This window comes from Marmota marmota, unplaced genomic scaffold (assembly GCF_001458135.2).
Source record: "Marmota marmota marmota unplaced genomic scaffold, marMar, whole genome shotgun sequence".
In the NCBI taxonomy this organism is placed as follows: Eukaryota; Metazoa; Chordata; class Mammalia; order Rodentia; family Sciuridae; genus Marmota; species Marmota marmota.
Window position 1 is genome coordinate 846,712 of NW_026000016.1, and position 16,331 is coordinate 863,042.

The 16,331-nt window shown below is 33.0% G+C and overlaps 1 protein-coding gene across 2 annotated transcripts in view; it reads right to left on the reverse strand.

The window, feature by feature from the left end:
* Window positions 1–3,355: 3,355 nt before the first annotated feature.
* Window positions 3,356–16,331, reverse strand: part of Arl5b (ADP ribosylation factor like GTPase 5B) — a 29,983-nt gene continuing 17,007 nt past the window's right edge. For both annotated transcript variants that reach the window (XM_048809021.1, XM_015483396.2), the window contains exons 5-7: window positions 15,108–15,191; window positions 10,709–10,860; window positions 3,356–9,649 (exon numbers count right to left, since the gene is read on the reverse strand). In XM_048809021.1, coding sequence (XP_048664978.1) covers window positions 9,601–9,649; window positions 10,709–10,860; window positions 15,108–15,191 — 285 coding nt within the window. In that variant the 3' untranslated portion in view covers window positions 3,356–9,600. The remainder of the gene's footprint in view (window positions 9,650–10,708; window positions 10,861–15,107; window positions 15,192–16,331) is intronic.

Sequence of the window (16,331 nt, forward strand, 5' to 3'; positions counted from 1 at the left end):
AAGTAACAATAAATGTTGGTGAGGATGTGGGGAGAAAGGTACTTTCAAACATTTCTGGTGAGACTGAAAATTGGTGCAACCACTCTGGAAAGCAGCATGAAGATTCTTCAGAAAACTTAGAATGAAACAACCACTGGACTCAATTATCCCACTCCTCAGCCTATACCCAAAGGACTTAAAATTAGCATATACAGTCGATGCAGATACATCAATGCTTACAGGAGCTCAACTCAAAATAACCAAGCTATGGAAACAAACAAGGTGTCTTTCAACAGATGAATGGATAAAGAAAATGTGGTATATATGCACAACAGAATATTACTCAGCCATAAAGAAATGATGGCATTTGCCAGTAAATGGATGGAACTAGAGAATATATGGCTAAATGAAATAAGCCAGTCCCCCAAAACCAAAGGCTGAATGTTCTCTCTGATATGTGAATGCTAACCCACAAGGGAGGGTGGGGTGGGTAATAGAAGTCCATTGGATTAGACAAAGGTGATGGAAGGGAAGGGAGGTAGGGAAGAGTAATAGGAAGGACAGTAGAATTAATCAGACATAACTTTCCTACACTTGTATTTGAATACACGACCAGGGTAACTCTACATCATGTACAATCACAAGAATAGGATCCTAATTAGAATAAGTTATACTTCATGTATGTATAATATGCCAAAATGCATTCTACAGTCATGTAGAATAATAAAAAAGAACTTACAGAATGGAAGAAATCTTTGCCAGTTACTCCTATGACAGAGAATTAATATTTAGAATATAGAAAGAACTCAAACTCAATATCAAGTCTGTAATCCCAGTTACTTGGGAGACAGAGGCAGGAGGATCCAAGTTTGAATCCAACCTGGACAACTTAATGAGATCCTTTCTTTTTTTTTTTATATTTATTTATTTATCTTTTTTTTTTTTTTTTTTCATGTTATCGGTGGACATCCTATCTGATTTCGTTTGTTNGGCAATTGTCCCACCAGTTGGCCACATCCACAGCCCCTTCAGTTTTGTTTAAAGATTTTTTTATTTATTTTTTTAGAGAGAGAGAAGTTTTTTTTAATATTTACTTTTTAGTTATCGGTGGACACCACATCTTTGTTTGTATGTGGTGCTAAGGATCGAACCTGGGCCGCACGCATGCCAGGCGAGCGCGCTACCGCTTGAGCCACATCCCCAGCCCCCAAATGAGATTCTTTCTCAAAATAAAAAATAAAAATGGCCCAGAATGTAGCTCAGTAGTAGAGAGATGCTGGCTGGGTTCAATCTCCAGTACCACGTAATAAATAAATTAATAAAATACATTTAGAGCAGACAAAAGGAACTCTTACACACCTAGGGGTGGGAATGTAAATGAGTAGCACCACTATGGAAATTAGCATGAGGTTCCTCCAAAAAAGAGGAATGGAATCAACATATGAAGCTATACCACTCTTTGGTATTTATCCCCCCCTCCCCCAATTAAGGTCAGTATATAGAGATAAATGCATACCTATGTCTATAGCAGCACAATTCACAATAACCAAGTCATGGAACCAGCTTAGGTATCCTCAACAGATGAATGGATAAGGAAATTTTGAGCTGTATGTATATAGACACACACAAACAGTGGAGTTTTATTCAGCCATAAAGATGAAATTATGCCAATTCCAACAAAAGTGAATGAAGCTGGGAAGCATCCTGTTGAGTGAAGTTAAACTCAGAGAGTCAAGGTCATATATATTTTCTCTCATGTGGAAGCTAGAGAGGAAAAGGTGGGGGAATCTCATGAAATTAGAAAGGAGATGGACATGGTGGTGCATGCCTGTAATCTCAGCTATTCTGGAAGCTGAGAAAGGAGGATCACAAGTTCAAGGCCAGCCTTGACAACTCGGCAAAAATGTCTCCAAAAATTAAAAGGGGTAGAGATGCAGCTCGATGGTAGAGTACCCCTGGATTTAATCCTCAGTACCACCACCACCACCACACACACACACACACACACACACACACACACACACACAAAAGTGGGAGAGACCAATGGATCAGAAGAACTGGACCAGGGGAGGAACAGGACAGGGGGAGCACCTGGGATATTAAATTAATCTAATTGTTATGTGCATATTATGAACATGTCACAATGAAAAACACTATTCTGTATAATTATTATAAAACAATGAATTAAAATAATAAGATTGAAGAAATGAGCATTCTTAATACTAATAAAAAACAATAAACAAGCTGGGTGCAGTGGTGCATGCCTGTAATTCCAGAGACTCAGAGAAGCTAAGAGGAGGATCAAAAGTTCAGTCAGCCTTACCAACATACAAGACACTCAGCAACTCAGTCACACCCTGTCTCTAATAAAATATTTTTAAAAAGGGCTGGGAATGTGGTTGAGTGCCCCCGGGTTCAATCTCCAGTACCAAACCAAACCAAACCAAAACCCACAATAACAAAAAACACAACAGTAAATAATTCTTGAATTTTTATATAAAGATTTTATACATGAAACGTTCTGGATGCTTTATTTGTAAAAGCAAAACAAGTAGAAACAGCCCAAATGTCTACCAACATGTGAATGGATAATCGAATTACAATACACCCATATGATGGAATATTATTCAGTAATAGAAAGGAATGAATTCTCCCCCACCACTCAGCCCCCTTACTAGGAATCGAACTGAGGGATGCTTTACACTGAGCTATACCCACAGCCTGTTTTTAATTTTGAGACAGGGTCTCCCTAAGTTGCTCAGGTTGGCTTTGAATTTATGATCCTTCTGCGTCAGCCTTTGGAGTTGCTGGGGTTATTGGCATGTGCCATAGCCTCTGACTCATCTCAACATTTTAAAGAACATTAGCTCAAGTAGATATACAGTGTAGATGATCCTGATAACATCCCATAATGGAGTATACACATCTCCTTGGATTTCCTTCCCCAGGGATTCTCCTTCTCTGATGAATGTAGTTGTTTGGATCAGAGAGAGTGTAACTGACTCAATGCCAGCTAATAAATCAATTTTCCTGGGGAATACGGAATTGTATCTAAGAATTTAACAATAATCTGACTTCTCTCTTACACAAAAATAAACTTAGACATTGTCTACCATGTGGACCAGGAAACAGAAATCCAGTTGGAAGAACGAGAAAGAGGTGTGCAGGAGAAAAGCATAATTTCCTAGTTTTTCCCCAGTGTTGTAGTCTGGTTCCAGTCTGTTCTAAAAAAATGACCTTGGATATCATGATCCCTTACCACGTGAGTTTTCTAATAAAATTCACCCTTTGTGAGTTTAGATGAATTTCTATCACTTCCAATAAAAATATTGTTAAAACATGTTTTATGGTTAAAAGAAAACACTGGGTCTCTTCATATTGGAAAAGTAATTATTTATTATGACAAAAATAAAACTGTTGACTGAAAACAAATTAATGTTACACTATATTGCACCATGATTGTAAATGACCCAAAACCTGTTTAAAAGATGAACATTCCAGAGCAAACAGCATCCTTTTACTTAGATAAGTAGGCATGCAAGCAACTCATTATGACGTAACTGTAGAAATAATCATGAGAACCAGCCACCTGAACTTAACATATAAAATGTATTTCACAATAGTAATAAAGTATTAAAATGACAAAAACATGTCTTCGAAACAACCCACCATCAGAAGAACATGCTTTGAACCATTTGCAGGAAGTGATGACGTGAATCATTAATTACCTTTGCAATTTTCTTGGTTAATGCTTATAATCTTGAACCAATGGCATACATTTCAGTTGCTTGGTTAGGGTTCAGAGCAATTTGTGGTATGAAGGACATTTTTTCTTTCCTCTGAACTACTGCAGGGGGACCACAGAGAAGTCTGACTCACAATTTTGACCTTATAATGCCATTTGTATTTGTTCAGGCTGATATAAGATACACTGTTAGAGCTATTGCAAAAAGCTTGAACCTTTATGGATACAATTTAAATTTTAAGAAATGAACATAAATATAAATACACACATTTTAATGTAGATGTACATTCTGAGGCAAAAAGTATATTGAATACGGGACCTAATGCTTCCTCTTTACTAAAGCACCAATTTATGTTAAGATGGCAATGTGTGATTATAATCATTATACTCTGATTAGAATAACTGCAAGAGCAAGGCTGTAACTGCTTTTAGTTTTTTTTTTTTTTAAAAAAACTATGCTCTGTGGACTAGATGAACATGATAAAGTTTATAACAATCCAATAACTGAAAAAAATGACAACCATCATTTCACACTTTCAATGAAACAGCAGCTCAACTTTTTAAAATCCAAAATTAAAAAATTTCATAACCCACACTGAAAGTTTACTCCAAGAGAATAAAAGAGAGGTTTCAAGACCCTGAATTTCCTGAGGGAAAATGTAAGATTAAAATGATTATAGTCTTTTATGGGATAAAACATGCAAAGAAATCATACACAACTGAGATCAAATCATAGTCATTTGCTATTTTAACCAATATTGATGGAAATATATTCACAGAATAATACAACCAATCAAATTAAAGAATTTTCCTTTCCCTTATTCTATTTAACTAATTAAATATTGAATGAGTATTGGCTCATTTGCTTTAATGAAAACTGTGTGTGAATCTGATGCATCATGTAGCCCTGCTGGTAATAAACAATTAAGAATAAAACAAAAATCTCTTAAGTAATTCGATTCCTTAGTTGTAAATTTTGCATATTTCAAACACAGTTTGGGTAAATGGGGTATTATGGGATGGTGTAACATCCCACAAACTTGAGCAAAGCACCTTGTGGACTGAAAAATGAGGTAACTTTTTAATTAAAAATTTACAAGTTTATGCAAGAAAACATTTCCATTCTTTCAGAATGTTGTTTCCCTCTTTCTTTTCTTTCTTCTTCATTTTCTTTGTGGGGGGTGGAGGGGTGGGTACTGGGGACTGAACCCAGGGGCACTTTACCATTAGTGACATCCCCAGCACCTTTTTGTTTTTTATTCTGAGATGGTCTAAGTCACTTAGGGCTGTGGTAAGTTGCTGGCTAGTCTCGAATTTATGAACCTCCTGACTCGGCCTCTCTAGTTGCTGGGATTGCAGGTATGTGCCACTGACCCTGGCTAGGATTTTGTTTTTTATTCCAAAAGCCATGCAGAGCACATTATATTATTTCTTCATTTTCAGGAGAACATTCAGATTACTGGTTAAGGGGGAGGGGGGTGCGAGGAAAAGATGCCTCTAGGTGACTATAATTCCAAAATCTGAAAACATAATCAGTCTTCAATTTTTTTGGTGACATTAAAAATAATACAGGTCAACTAATTCTACAGTAAAATATTATATACTTTTAGAATTTGTTTCTAATAGCATTCAAATTAACACTATCCAAACATTTCATCAAAGTACATACATTTAAAGCTGACTCTAGGCCACCTGAACACATTTCCCCCCCCCACTAAATTTAAAATGTAGTAGTTGAACATATTTTTCACATTGATCTTTTCTAAAATAGTTTTGGTTACCCAAAATTCTTAAACTATACTTTTTTGAGGAGGAGCCTAGCTTTTGGGTTGTCTTCACAGTTATAATCAATGAATAATGATGAGACACTATTGGAAAACCTAACCTTGACTATAAAAGTTTCAAATTTATGCAGACATTTATTAAACAAGGACAGTCTGGCTACAGTATATTTTCAATACTAAAAAGTTAAATAGAATTGTAGTTTGGGGTGGCATTTATAGGCAATAAACTGAACTAACCACTTCCATCCAATTAGTAAAGCCATGAAAATGAGCAAGATAAATTTCCCAGAAGAAGGTTATTTCCAACATACACCAATGCATTTTAAGCAGTATAATATTATTTTCTATGCAATATGGCTTGTTTTCTCTTTTGTATTATCATTAGCCATTAATTCAATTTAAGTTGAATAGTAGTTATTAAATGTACTTTAATTTCCTACTTGTTTGCATAAAAAATGAGTGACAAGGGGGTTAGGAATCAAATAATAAATGAATATGATTTCAAAGTTTTTTGGTTCAAAGCCATAAATTAAGACTTTAAGAGAAATGCCAATAAAACATACATATATATATGTATAGTACCAGTACATTTTCCTAAAGTACAGTTATGGATTAAGTGAGTTCTATTCAGAAACAATTTCATCTATATTTTTGTCCTATAACACTAGACCAAAAAGATTTATATATATATAAAAAAAGCTTCTATTGTTTTCTTCAAAATTTTCTTTGCTTTGAGCATTCCATGGCTCTTCAGAGGCTACTGTAAATGGCATTGCCTATATTACTCACTGCTTCCATAAGAAAATAATTATTTTTTCTTTATTTTATAGATAATGAAAGTTCAATTATGCTTAATCAAAGTGATTATGGCTATAGGGGTGGTGACATTTAGAAATTTTCAGCACTGAAATTTGTATTATCTTTCTTCTAATGAATACAGAATATACCTTTAAGCATACTAACACAAGAACCTAAAAGCAAAAATTACATATTTAATCCTCAGTTTTCAATACATTTTATGTGTGTGTGTGTATATATATATATATAAATATTTCAGGTTTTAAGAAATTAAATTACATTAACAATATTAAGTATATTCCCTTATTAAAAAGGAGAGTTAATTCTAAAAGAGTTCTCAAATGAGTTTCAATCAGCAAAATCTCAGAATTAAGAAAGATGCCATATTTTAACTTGCAAAAGCAAGTATATTTTAATTTTAACACAATGAAAATATTTTCCTTAAAATTTAAATTCTTTGGGGTTAGGGTAGAGTACTTGCCTAGCATCTGTGAAGAACTGGGTTCTATCCTCAGCATCACATTGATAAATAAAAAATAAAAGTATTGTATCTATCTACAACTAAAAAACAAAACAAACAACAAAAAAACCCACAAAACTTTAAATTCTTTATCCTCCATTTAAAAATAAAATGTATAATAATCTCCTGAAGGTAATGTGTGTTGGGTTTCTTACTTCCCACTTACTAGAAACTTTGCTAGGCAATATGTGAACAGAGAGGATAAAAGCTCAAATTATTCCCTTGTTGAACTAATTAGCTGCTAATCAGACTTCTAAAGAGCAGGTATAATACAAAATTAAGAACTTATCTTAAATATGAATAAAGGCACTAATCACAAATTTACATTTTTCAAATAATATCTGTTGGCTGTTTATAATGAATAAAATCAATGCTTCAGTATTAGATATTTGCTTAAGTCAAGACATTCTCTTGGAGTAAAGGATGATCAGTTTTCATATTATTTAACAGGAAAGATCTGATGAAAACCTTTTAAAAAGTTTTGTATGAACATCCTAATTGAACTTTTCCCAATCATTGGCACAAAGTCTACTTGAATGATGACTTCCTCCTCAACAAACAGCTAACACAGATCACTTCAAATCCAAAAATAACAAAACGGTTTAAAAAAATTATTTAGAAAATTAAATAGCGAATCTTAGACTCTACTAGTATAGCTGTTTGACAAAATACAATCAACTATTAAATACACTTTCAATATAATGCTGAAGTGGTAATATAAAAAATAACCATGTAATTTGATAGAAGAGAACTGAACCAGCCAATCTTATTGGATACATGAAGGCAGATAATTATTTCATAATACTGAAGTACTAAACATACTTTTTCTCAGGATAGATTTGAGAATTATCCTTAGTACTTATGGTAAACAATAAAACCAAGTAGAAATTCAGGCAAAGTGTGCTTTAGGTAAATGGTATTTTCTTAATTCTCATCTCCCTCCACCACCATCACTCAAAACACACACACACACACACACCCCACAAAGCATCCGTATTGACTTATATCCGCTTTTCTCACTTGTTCTTGATTATGGGTTGTAGTAAAACTAAACTTAGCCACTACTTGGTATAGAATAATTAATTAAAAGGTTCAAAATAAAGTTAATTATTTCCCAAAGTCCAGAAAGCTTGCTCCTGGCCATTTTTCTGTTCGAGAGCATACTACCACTAAACAAATCAGGAAAGTGTTATCAAGTTTATCTAAATTAATTCATCTCAATATAGTAAACTAAATATACCTGAAAACAGCAAAATTTAAATTCATTTACAAATCAAATATTAAAATTAAAACACCACTTTTGAACAGATATTGATAATCTTAGGAACACTGAATCTTATTTTTGATCCCAAAGAAAAAAATACTGCAAGAATGGAATAACATTCTCTAAATATATGTTCTATACCTTCTTTAGAGCAAAATCACACATTGGAAATAAAAGAATTAAAATTAAAATTCCTGTCCTCCCTCTTAATTGAAAATATGCAATGCTCAGATATTCACATTAGACAACTGCCTCAAAAACTTAATGCTATCCAAAAAATAAACTTTTGATTATGACATTTCCTGCACTTTGATTTCTGAATTTAAGTGGTGTTAAGAATACTAACTTTGAGTATTACAGTAATGTTATAAAAGCTAGGATAAAATTTAGCAGCTTCCTGTAAGATTTTAGAACATGAAGTACATATAACTTAAAAATGGCAACTGTTTCAAGGCTACTCCATACAACATTCTTGAAAATATTTAAAGAAAGCCCCATGGTTTCTTAATATTCTGCTGGTGGCAAAAATGCTATGAAAGACACTATACCAAATTTTAAGAAAGAAAAAGGACTGTTCATACTTCTGCTTTAGCTACTGTGGAAAGCAGATGTGTTGTTTTCTTCAAATAATAGCTGAAATTTTGTGGATAACAGAGTTGTTTGCAAATTGATAGTAAAATAGATTCAGCTGTCATATTTTAATTTTAGTGCTGGTGTGCTTTAATAATTTCTGATTATTATATACACGTTGAATAATGACATTCCTTAAATTACCAGACTAATCCAACAGTATTTACCATCCATGCCAGGCTTTCAAATAAATATTTTACCTGGATTAGTTTTTACCAAATGTTGTAATCACAAAAGTGAACTCAATTTCTTTATATAAATTAATAGTCCACTTAATTTCCATGCTAATAGCAACTTACAATTCTTCCATGAAATGCAATATGTGAGGGAATTAAAGGCAAATAATCATAATGGTTAATCTTTCTTATATGTATCTTCTAGGCAGATTTATTTCTTTAGAATAAAGTCTGTCAGAAAGATAAATGATTCATAAAAAGAACAAATATTTAGTGCTGGAAAAATTTGGAAGTAGTACCTGATAATTTCCACTAAAATTCTGTCAAAACTGGAAGGAGGGAGTAGTGATCATGAATGGAAAGAAATTGCTCATAAAGGTTATAACAATACTTTTGAAACATTAAACATGACAAACATTTTTACAAGGCAGTCACTGAATAATTAGAATACAGAATAAGCAGTCAGAAGAGTTCTGTTGCTGAAAACAGTTATGCATTATGTTCATCCAAATGAAGATTAGTGCATTTAAAAAAAGTTAAGAAAAAATCTTTTATGTTCCAGTTCAGCTGCACTTGATTCAAGTGTTGCTCATAGAGGTTTGTGTTGTTATAAATTAAACATGCTGCTGCCTCAGCAGCTAAAGGTACTAGGAAAAATGTTCATGTCATAGAATAAATAGAGCAGTCTCTTTCAAGCTAAAAAGTTATCTCACGCCAATCCGGGAGGTCATCCACTCTAGACCTTGGCATAACCTACACAAAGAAAGAAGTATTTTTAAAATTAATGAAAGATTCACTTAAAATGATTTTAAATCATTATGAGTCAATGTGGGAAACTGCTTTACTTTCATCTTAAAGATACAGCTTTGGCAGTTTTGACATGAAGACTACCCCTCCCATTTAACTAAAACCACTTGAAATAAAAAAAAAAAAATGGCAAGAACTTCACCTTACCCTCTTAAACTCTAAAGAATGAAATACCTACAAACAACCTTAAAATCATGGGTCAAAGCATTTCTATAACATATATATTATACTGCAACATTTCTAAGGAGAAAACGGAGAAGTTAGGTTGATCTGAAGAAAAACAAGTTCCTAGATATAAACTATATAATCTACATATAACACACCTTGGCCTAATATCCACTTTCAAATTCTTAGAAAAGACTACACCACAATGGCATTTGTCTCAAATGTTTCTTGTCTAGAAACATTTCTTGTCTCCCAAAAAGGCTACTGATAATAAAGGAGATGTATACTTCTTGGGTATAAGTCCTTGCATAAAATGTATAATTTCTTTAAACATTCCGTTCCTTTATAGTTCAGGTGATATAACAGTTTTCTCTAAAAAAAAATTATAAAAGTTAACAAATGAACAATAAAAACTTTGGACTGTGAAAATTTAATTCGAAACTTATTACTGTCAGACATGGTGAACCACACCTGCAATCCTGGTGACTCCATAGGTTGAGGCAAGAGGATTCAAGTTTGAGGTCAGCCTGTATAACTTAGCTAGATAGTGTCTCAAAATAAAAAATTATAAGGGCTGGGAATGTACCTCAGTGGTAAAGAATCCCTAGGTTCAATCTCTAGAATTAAAAATAAATAGATAAAATAAAAATTATTGTTTTTTTCTAGCTAAATATTATATTCATATTAAAAATTATTTAAAAAGTTATAATTTTGCTTACTAAAATCATTTAACCCTCTAAGTCTAAGAGATACAATATAAAAATAAAGATCCAAGAAGGAAACAGTTTTGCCTAAAAAAGTTGAAAGGACCCATATCTCCCCTCAGGTTGATTAACTTACCCTTCTCCTGTTAAAGCACAGCAAGACTGAATGTGCCATGGATGATCCTTAATTGAACTAAGGGTGAGGTATTTAGAGATTTCAGCTGCCGTCATACACCCTTTCATATCCTGTTTATTTGCAAAGATAAGGACTGCAGCTTTCCTTAAATCCTGCGATCAATAAAAAATCTCTATTATGTGAGATATTATTAGTCAAACTAAAATAATGAAGTAAGAGTGTAAAATATACTTATCAGATAGTTATAATGGAATGTCCCTACTTTAAAATGATCAGGCACTAATAATTAATTTTAAAATTTTCTTGAAATAAAAATAATCTCAATCACAATTTAATGGCTCAGTCTAACAAAGACAGATTAACATAAATCAGATAGTTAAAAGTTTTATTTCTATATTTGGGCAAATGGAGTTAAATAAAATATACAGATAGTCTTGGTGGTACACAACTGTAATTCCAGCTGCTCAGGAGGCTGGGGCAGGAGGATTGAGTTCAAAGGAGCTTCAGTAACTTAGGGAGGCACTATGAAACTCAGTGAGACCCTGTCTCTATTTAAATATAAAAAAGGGATAGAGATAGGGCTAAGTGGTTAAGTGCCCCTGGGTTCAATCCCTGGTACGAGAAAAAAATAAAAAAGAAAATATACCAGAATCTCAAATACAGACATGGCTAAATTTCAATGTTGTGAAAAGAACTGCAAGTAACAAAAAGATATACATATTATAAGTATAAAAGGTTTAAAGAACATGGAATATATTTCCTACAACTTAAAGTACAGTAAAACACAGTAAAAGTATAAAAATAAGCAAAGAAATAACAATCACTACTTTTAGGATACTGGACACCTCTGAGAGAAAAATCAGATTAAAAGGTTTCTTAAGAATATTTGTTAGAGGGGAGTGACGGGAGGCGGGGGAGTATGGAAGTACGGAGTATGAAAGGACAGTAGAATGAATCAGACATTATTACCCTATGTGCATATATGACTACACGACTGATGTGATTCTACATCATGTACAACCAGAAGAATGAGAAGTTATCCTCCATTTATGTATGATGTGTCAAAATGCACTCTACTGTCATGTATAACTAATTACAAAAACAAAACCTTTTTAAAATCTAAAAAAAAGAGATGTTACAATGATCTCATTATTCATTAAATAATTTAATGATTATAAATACTTGGGGAAAGACTAAAGGTTTTCTTTTTTCATATCTCACTTATCACGCTTTATTCTAAGGCATACATAAGTAATTTCAACGTGGAAAAATCACTGCAGAAAGAGTAGTAGCCTATAAATTAATGTTAGGCTTTTACAATGTTTGCTAAAGTTAATCAAATTTTGATGTCAAGATTTTCAATATGTACTCATGATTTTCTAATATATTGGAATACTGGTTTTCAAAGTAGCTTCTAATTATCAATTGTATTTCAGCAATGACTGTGGTGATATTTCCTTTTTCACATCAGGAATTTTAGTAGTTTGAGTTTTTTCTCTTTTTCTTCATTAGCTTGGCTAAGGTTTATCAATGTTATTTATTTTTTCAAAGAACCAACCTTTTGTTTCATTGACTTTTTTGAATCTATACTCAAATAAAATAGAAAATCATGAAGACATCAACAAATTTCTAGAGACACATGACCTACCTAAATTGAATCAAGAGGATATAGAAAATTAAACAGATAAATTTCAAGCCATCAAAAGCCTACCAGCAAAGAAAAGTCCAAGCCTAGATGGCTAATCAGCCAAATTCTACAAGACCGTCAAAGAACTTAAACCAATACTCCTCAAATTATTCCATGAAACAGAAAAGGAGAAAACCCTTCCAAACTCATTCCATGAAGCTACTATCACCCTGATACCAAAACCAGACAAAAACACATCAAGGAAAGAAAACTTTGGACCAATACCCTTGATGAACGTAGATGAAAAAATTCTTAAAATAATGGCAAATAGCATACAAAAACATACATAAAAGATAATGAACCATGATCAGGTGGGATTCAATCCAGGGATGCATGGTTAGTTCCACATACAGAACCAAATAAACATAATATATTACATCAACAGACTGAAAGACAAGATCACATGATTATCTCAATAAATGCAGAAAAAGCATTTGATAAAATTTAGCATTCATTCATGTTCAAAACACTAGAAAAACTAGGGATAAAAGGAACATATCTCAACATTGTAAAAGCTACCTGTGCTAAACCCAAGGCCAATATCATGCCAAATGCAGAAAACTTGAATATTCCCTTTAAACTCTGGAACAAGACAGGGATCCCCTCTTTCACCACTGCTATTCGATATAGTCATCGAAACTCTAGCAGGGCAATTAGACAGAAGAAATTAAAGGAATATGAATAGGAAAAAAAGAGCTCAAACTATCCCTATTTGTCAATGACATGATTCTATATACAGAAGATTCAAAAAACTCCATGAGAAAGCTTCTAAAATTCATAAATTATTTCAGCAAAGTAGCAGGGTATACAATCAACACCTATAAGTCAATTGCATTCCAATACACTAATGATGAATCAGCTGGAAAAGACCTCTACAATGAAAACTACAAAACACTAAAGAAATAAATTGAAGAAGACCTCTGAAAAATGGAAAGATCTCCCATGTTCTTGGATAGGCAGAATTAATATTGTCAAAAAGGCAATACTACCAAAAGCGCTATACAGATTTAATGAAATTCCTATTAAAATTCCAATATTGTTGTTCCTAGAAATAGAAAAAGCAGTCATGAAATTCATTTGGAAAAATAAGAAGCCCAGAATAGCCAAAACAATCCTTAGTAAGAAAAGTGATGAAGGAGGTATCACAATACCAGACCTCGAATTATACTATAGAGCCATCTAACAAAAATGGCATGGTACTGGCACAAAAACAGACATGCAGATCAAAGGAATCACATGTACAGTTTCCTCATACTTGACATAGATGCCATAAACATACATTGCAGAAAAGAGCCTCTTCAACAAATGGTGCTGGGAAAACTGGAAATCCATATGTAGCAAAATGAAATTAAATTCCTGTCTCTCGCCCTGCGTAAAGTTCAATTCAAAATGGATCAAGATTCTAGGAATTAGACCACAGACTCTGCGTCTAACTAGGAGAAAAAGTAGGCCCAGCTCTCTATCATGTCGGCTTAGGAACTGACTTCCTCAATAAGACCCCTAAAGTACAAGAAGTAAAATGAAGACTTAATAAATGGGATGGTATTAAACTAAAAGGCTTCTGCACAGAAAAGGAAACAATCAAGAACATGAACAGAGAGCCTACAGAATGGGAGAAAACTTTTACTACCTGCACCTTAGATAGAGCATTAATCTCCAAATAAGAACTCAAAAACTTAACACCAAAAAGCCAAATAACCCAATAAATAAAGGGGCAAAGGAACTGAACACGTACTTCATGGAGGAAGAAATACAAATGGTCAAAAAAATATGAAAAAATGTTCAACATTTCTAGCAATTAGAGAAATGCAAATTAAAACTACACTGGGATTCCATCTCACTCCAAAGTGGCAATTATCAAGAATACAAGTAACAAACAATTTTGGCAAGGATGTAGGGAAAGAGATACACTCATACATTGTAGGTGGGACTGCAAATTGGTGTAACCACTCTGGAAAGCAGCGTGGAGAGTCCTTAGAAAACTTGGAATGGAACTACCATTCGACTCAGTTATCCCACTTCTCTGTCAATAACCCAAAGGACTTAAAATCAACATACTACAATGACACAGCCACATCAATGCTTACAGCAGCTCAATTCATAATAGCCAAGCTATGGAAACAACCTATGTGTCCTTCAAGAGATGAATGGATAAAGAAAATGTGGTATATATACACAACAGAATATTACTTAGCCATAAAGAACATTTATGGCATTTGCCAGTAAATGGATGGAACTAGAGAATATATGCCTAAATTAAATAAGCTAGTCCCCAAAAATCAAAGGCTGAATATTCTCTCTGATATATGGGTGCTAACCCACAAGGGAGGGTGGCAGAGAAAGAATAGAAGTCCACTGGATTAGAGAAAGGAAGGAAATGAAGAAAAGGTAGGAGGAAAGAGAAGGACAGTACAAATTAATCAGACATCACTTTCCTAGCCTTGTATTTGAATACATGACCAAGGTAACTCTGCATCACGTACAATTACAAGAATAGGATCCTAGTCAGAATAAGTTATAATCCATGAATGTTTAATATGCCAAAAGACAATCTACTGTCATGTATATCTAAAAAGAACAAATAAATTTTTTCAATATGTAAAGTTTTTTAATGAAATAACCAATATCAATGCACACTAATCATTATAAAAAAGCAAAACCAATAAGAGATCTGACACCATTAGTTTTTGAAGATATGTTTTCAAAACTTACCTCATGAGCCAACATTCTGTATAATTCTTCTTTCGTAATAGCTAGTCGTTCCCTGTCAATACTATCAACAACGAGAATGATGAACTAGAAGACAATTAAAAAAAAAAAAAAAGTTGAATGTGATGGTGAAAAATTTTCTAATTTACTCAAGTGATATAAGTAGCTTCTTCACATAGCATAGTCATTTCTATAAAATAGGTAGTGCTATTTTTAGTCACAAAGAACTTACAGAGTACTAAATGTTAATAACAAGATGATAACTGATGATTTCAAAAAACAAAAACTGTAACCAAGTTTTTTTGTTAAAGTGCTTTTTGAATACATACTATGTGATATTTGCTTTTAAATGTGAATAAAATTGATTTATAAAAAGAAACAGTAATTTAAATAATATTTTCACTAAAACATTACTCTATTATTCATTTACTAAGTCAATAATCAGTTACATATTTATGAGTCAGTCTCCCACTTATTTGAAAGAAAAAGTTAAACACATTAAAAATAATACTAATGTATTGGGAAGGTTTGCATTTCTGAAATCACAGCTACTCCAGAGGCTGAGGCAAGGGGATCTCAAGTTCAAACTTTGCAAGATCCCATCTCAAAAAAAAAAAAAGTTTTAAAGGGACTGTGGATGTAGGTCATTCATGCATCATTTGCATAGCATGTGTGAGGCCCTGCGTTCTATTCAGTACCACATACAAAGAAAGTGCTAAACTGTGTTAAATTATATACATTGGTGTTAATATGCTAAAGGATCATGCAGGTGAGATGAGAGAAAGGGAAGAGAGCCAGGAAAACTGGAGTAATCCGTTGGTGAAGGTGTACACGAAAAAAATTTGGTCTTGCAAACAAAAATACAAGGAACTTCAAACAAAAATAAAAACAAAGAATGAAAGCAACTTTGCTGGGTAAAAATAAGATAGTAAGAAGAGGCATCTAGCTCAAACACCTTATACAGAAGAGAAGTTTGAAAAATGAGATTATATGATGCTAAAGATTATGTACAGTAAGATGGAAAAATATACCCTGTTCATGGATTGGCAGAACTAACATCATCAAAATGGCGATATTACCAAAAGTTCTCTATAGGTTTAATGCAATGCCAATCAAAATCCCAACGGCATTTCTTGTAGAAATAGAGAAAGCAATCATGAAATTCATATGGAAAAATAAAAGACCCAGAATAGCAAAAACAATGCTAAGCAGGAAGTGTGAATCAGG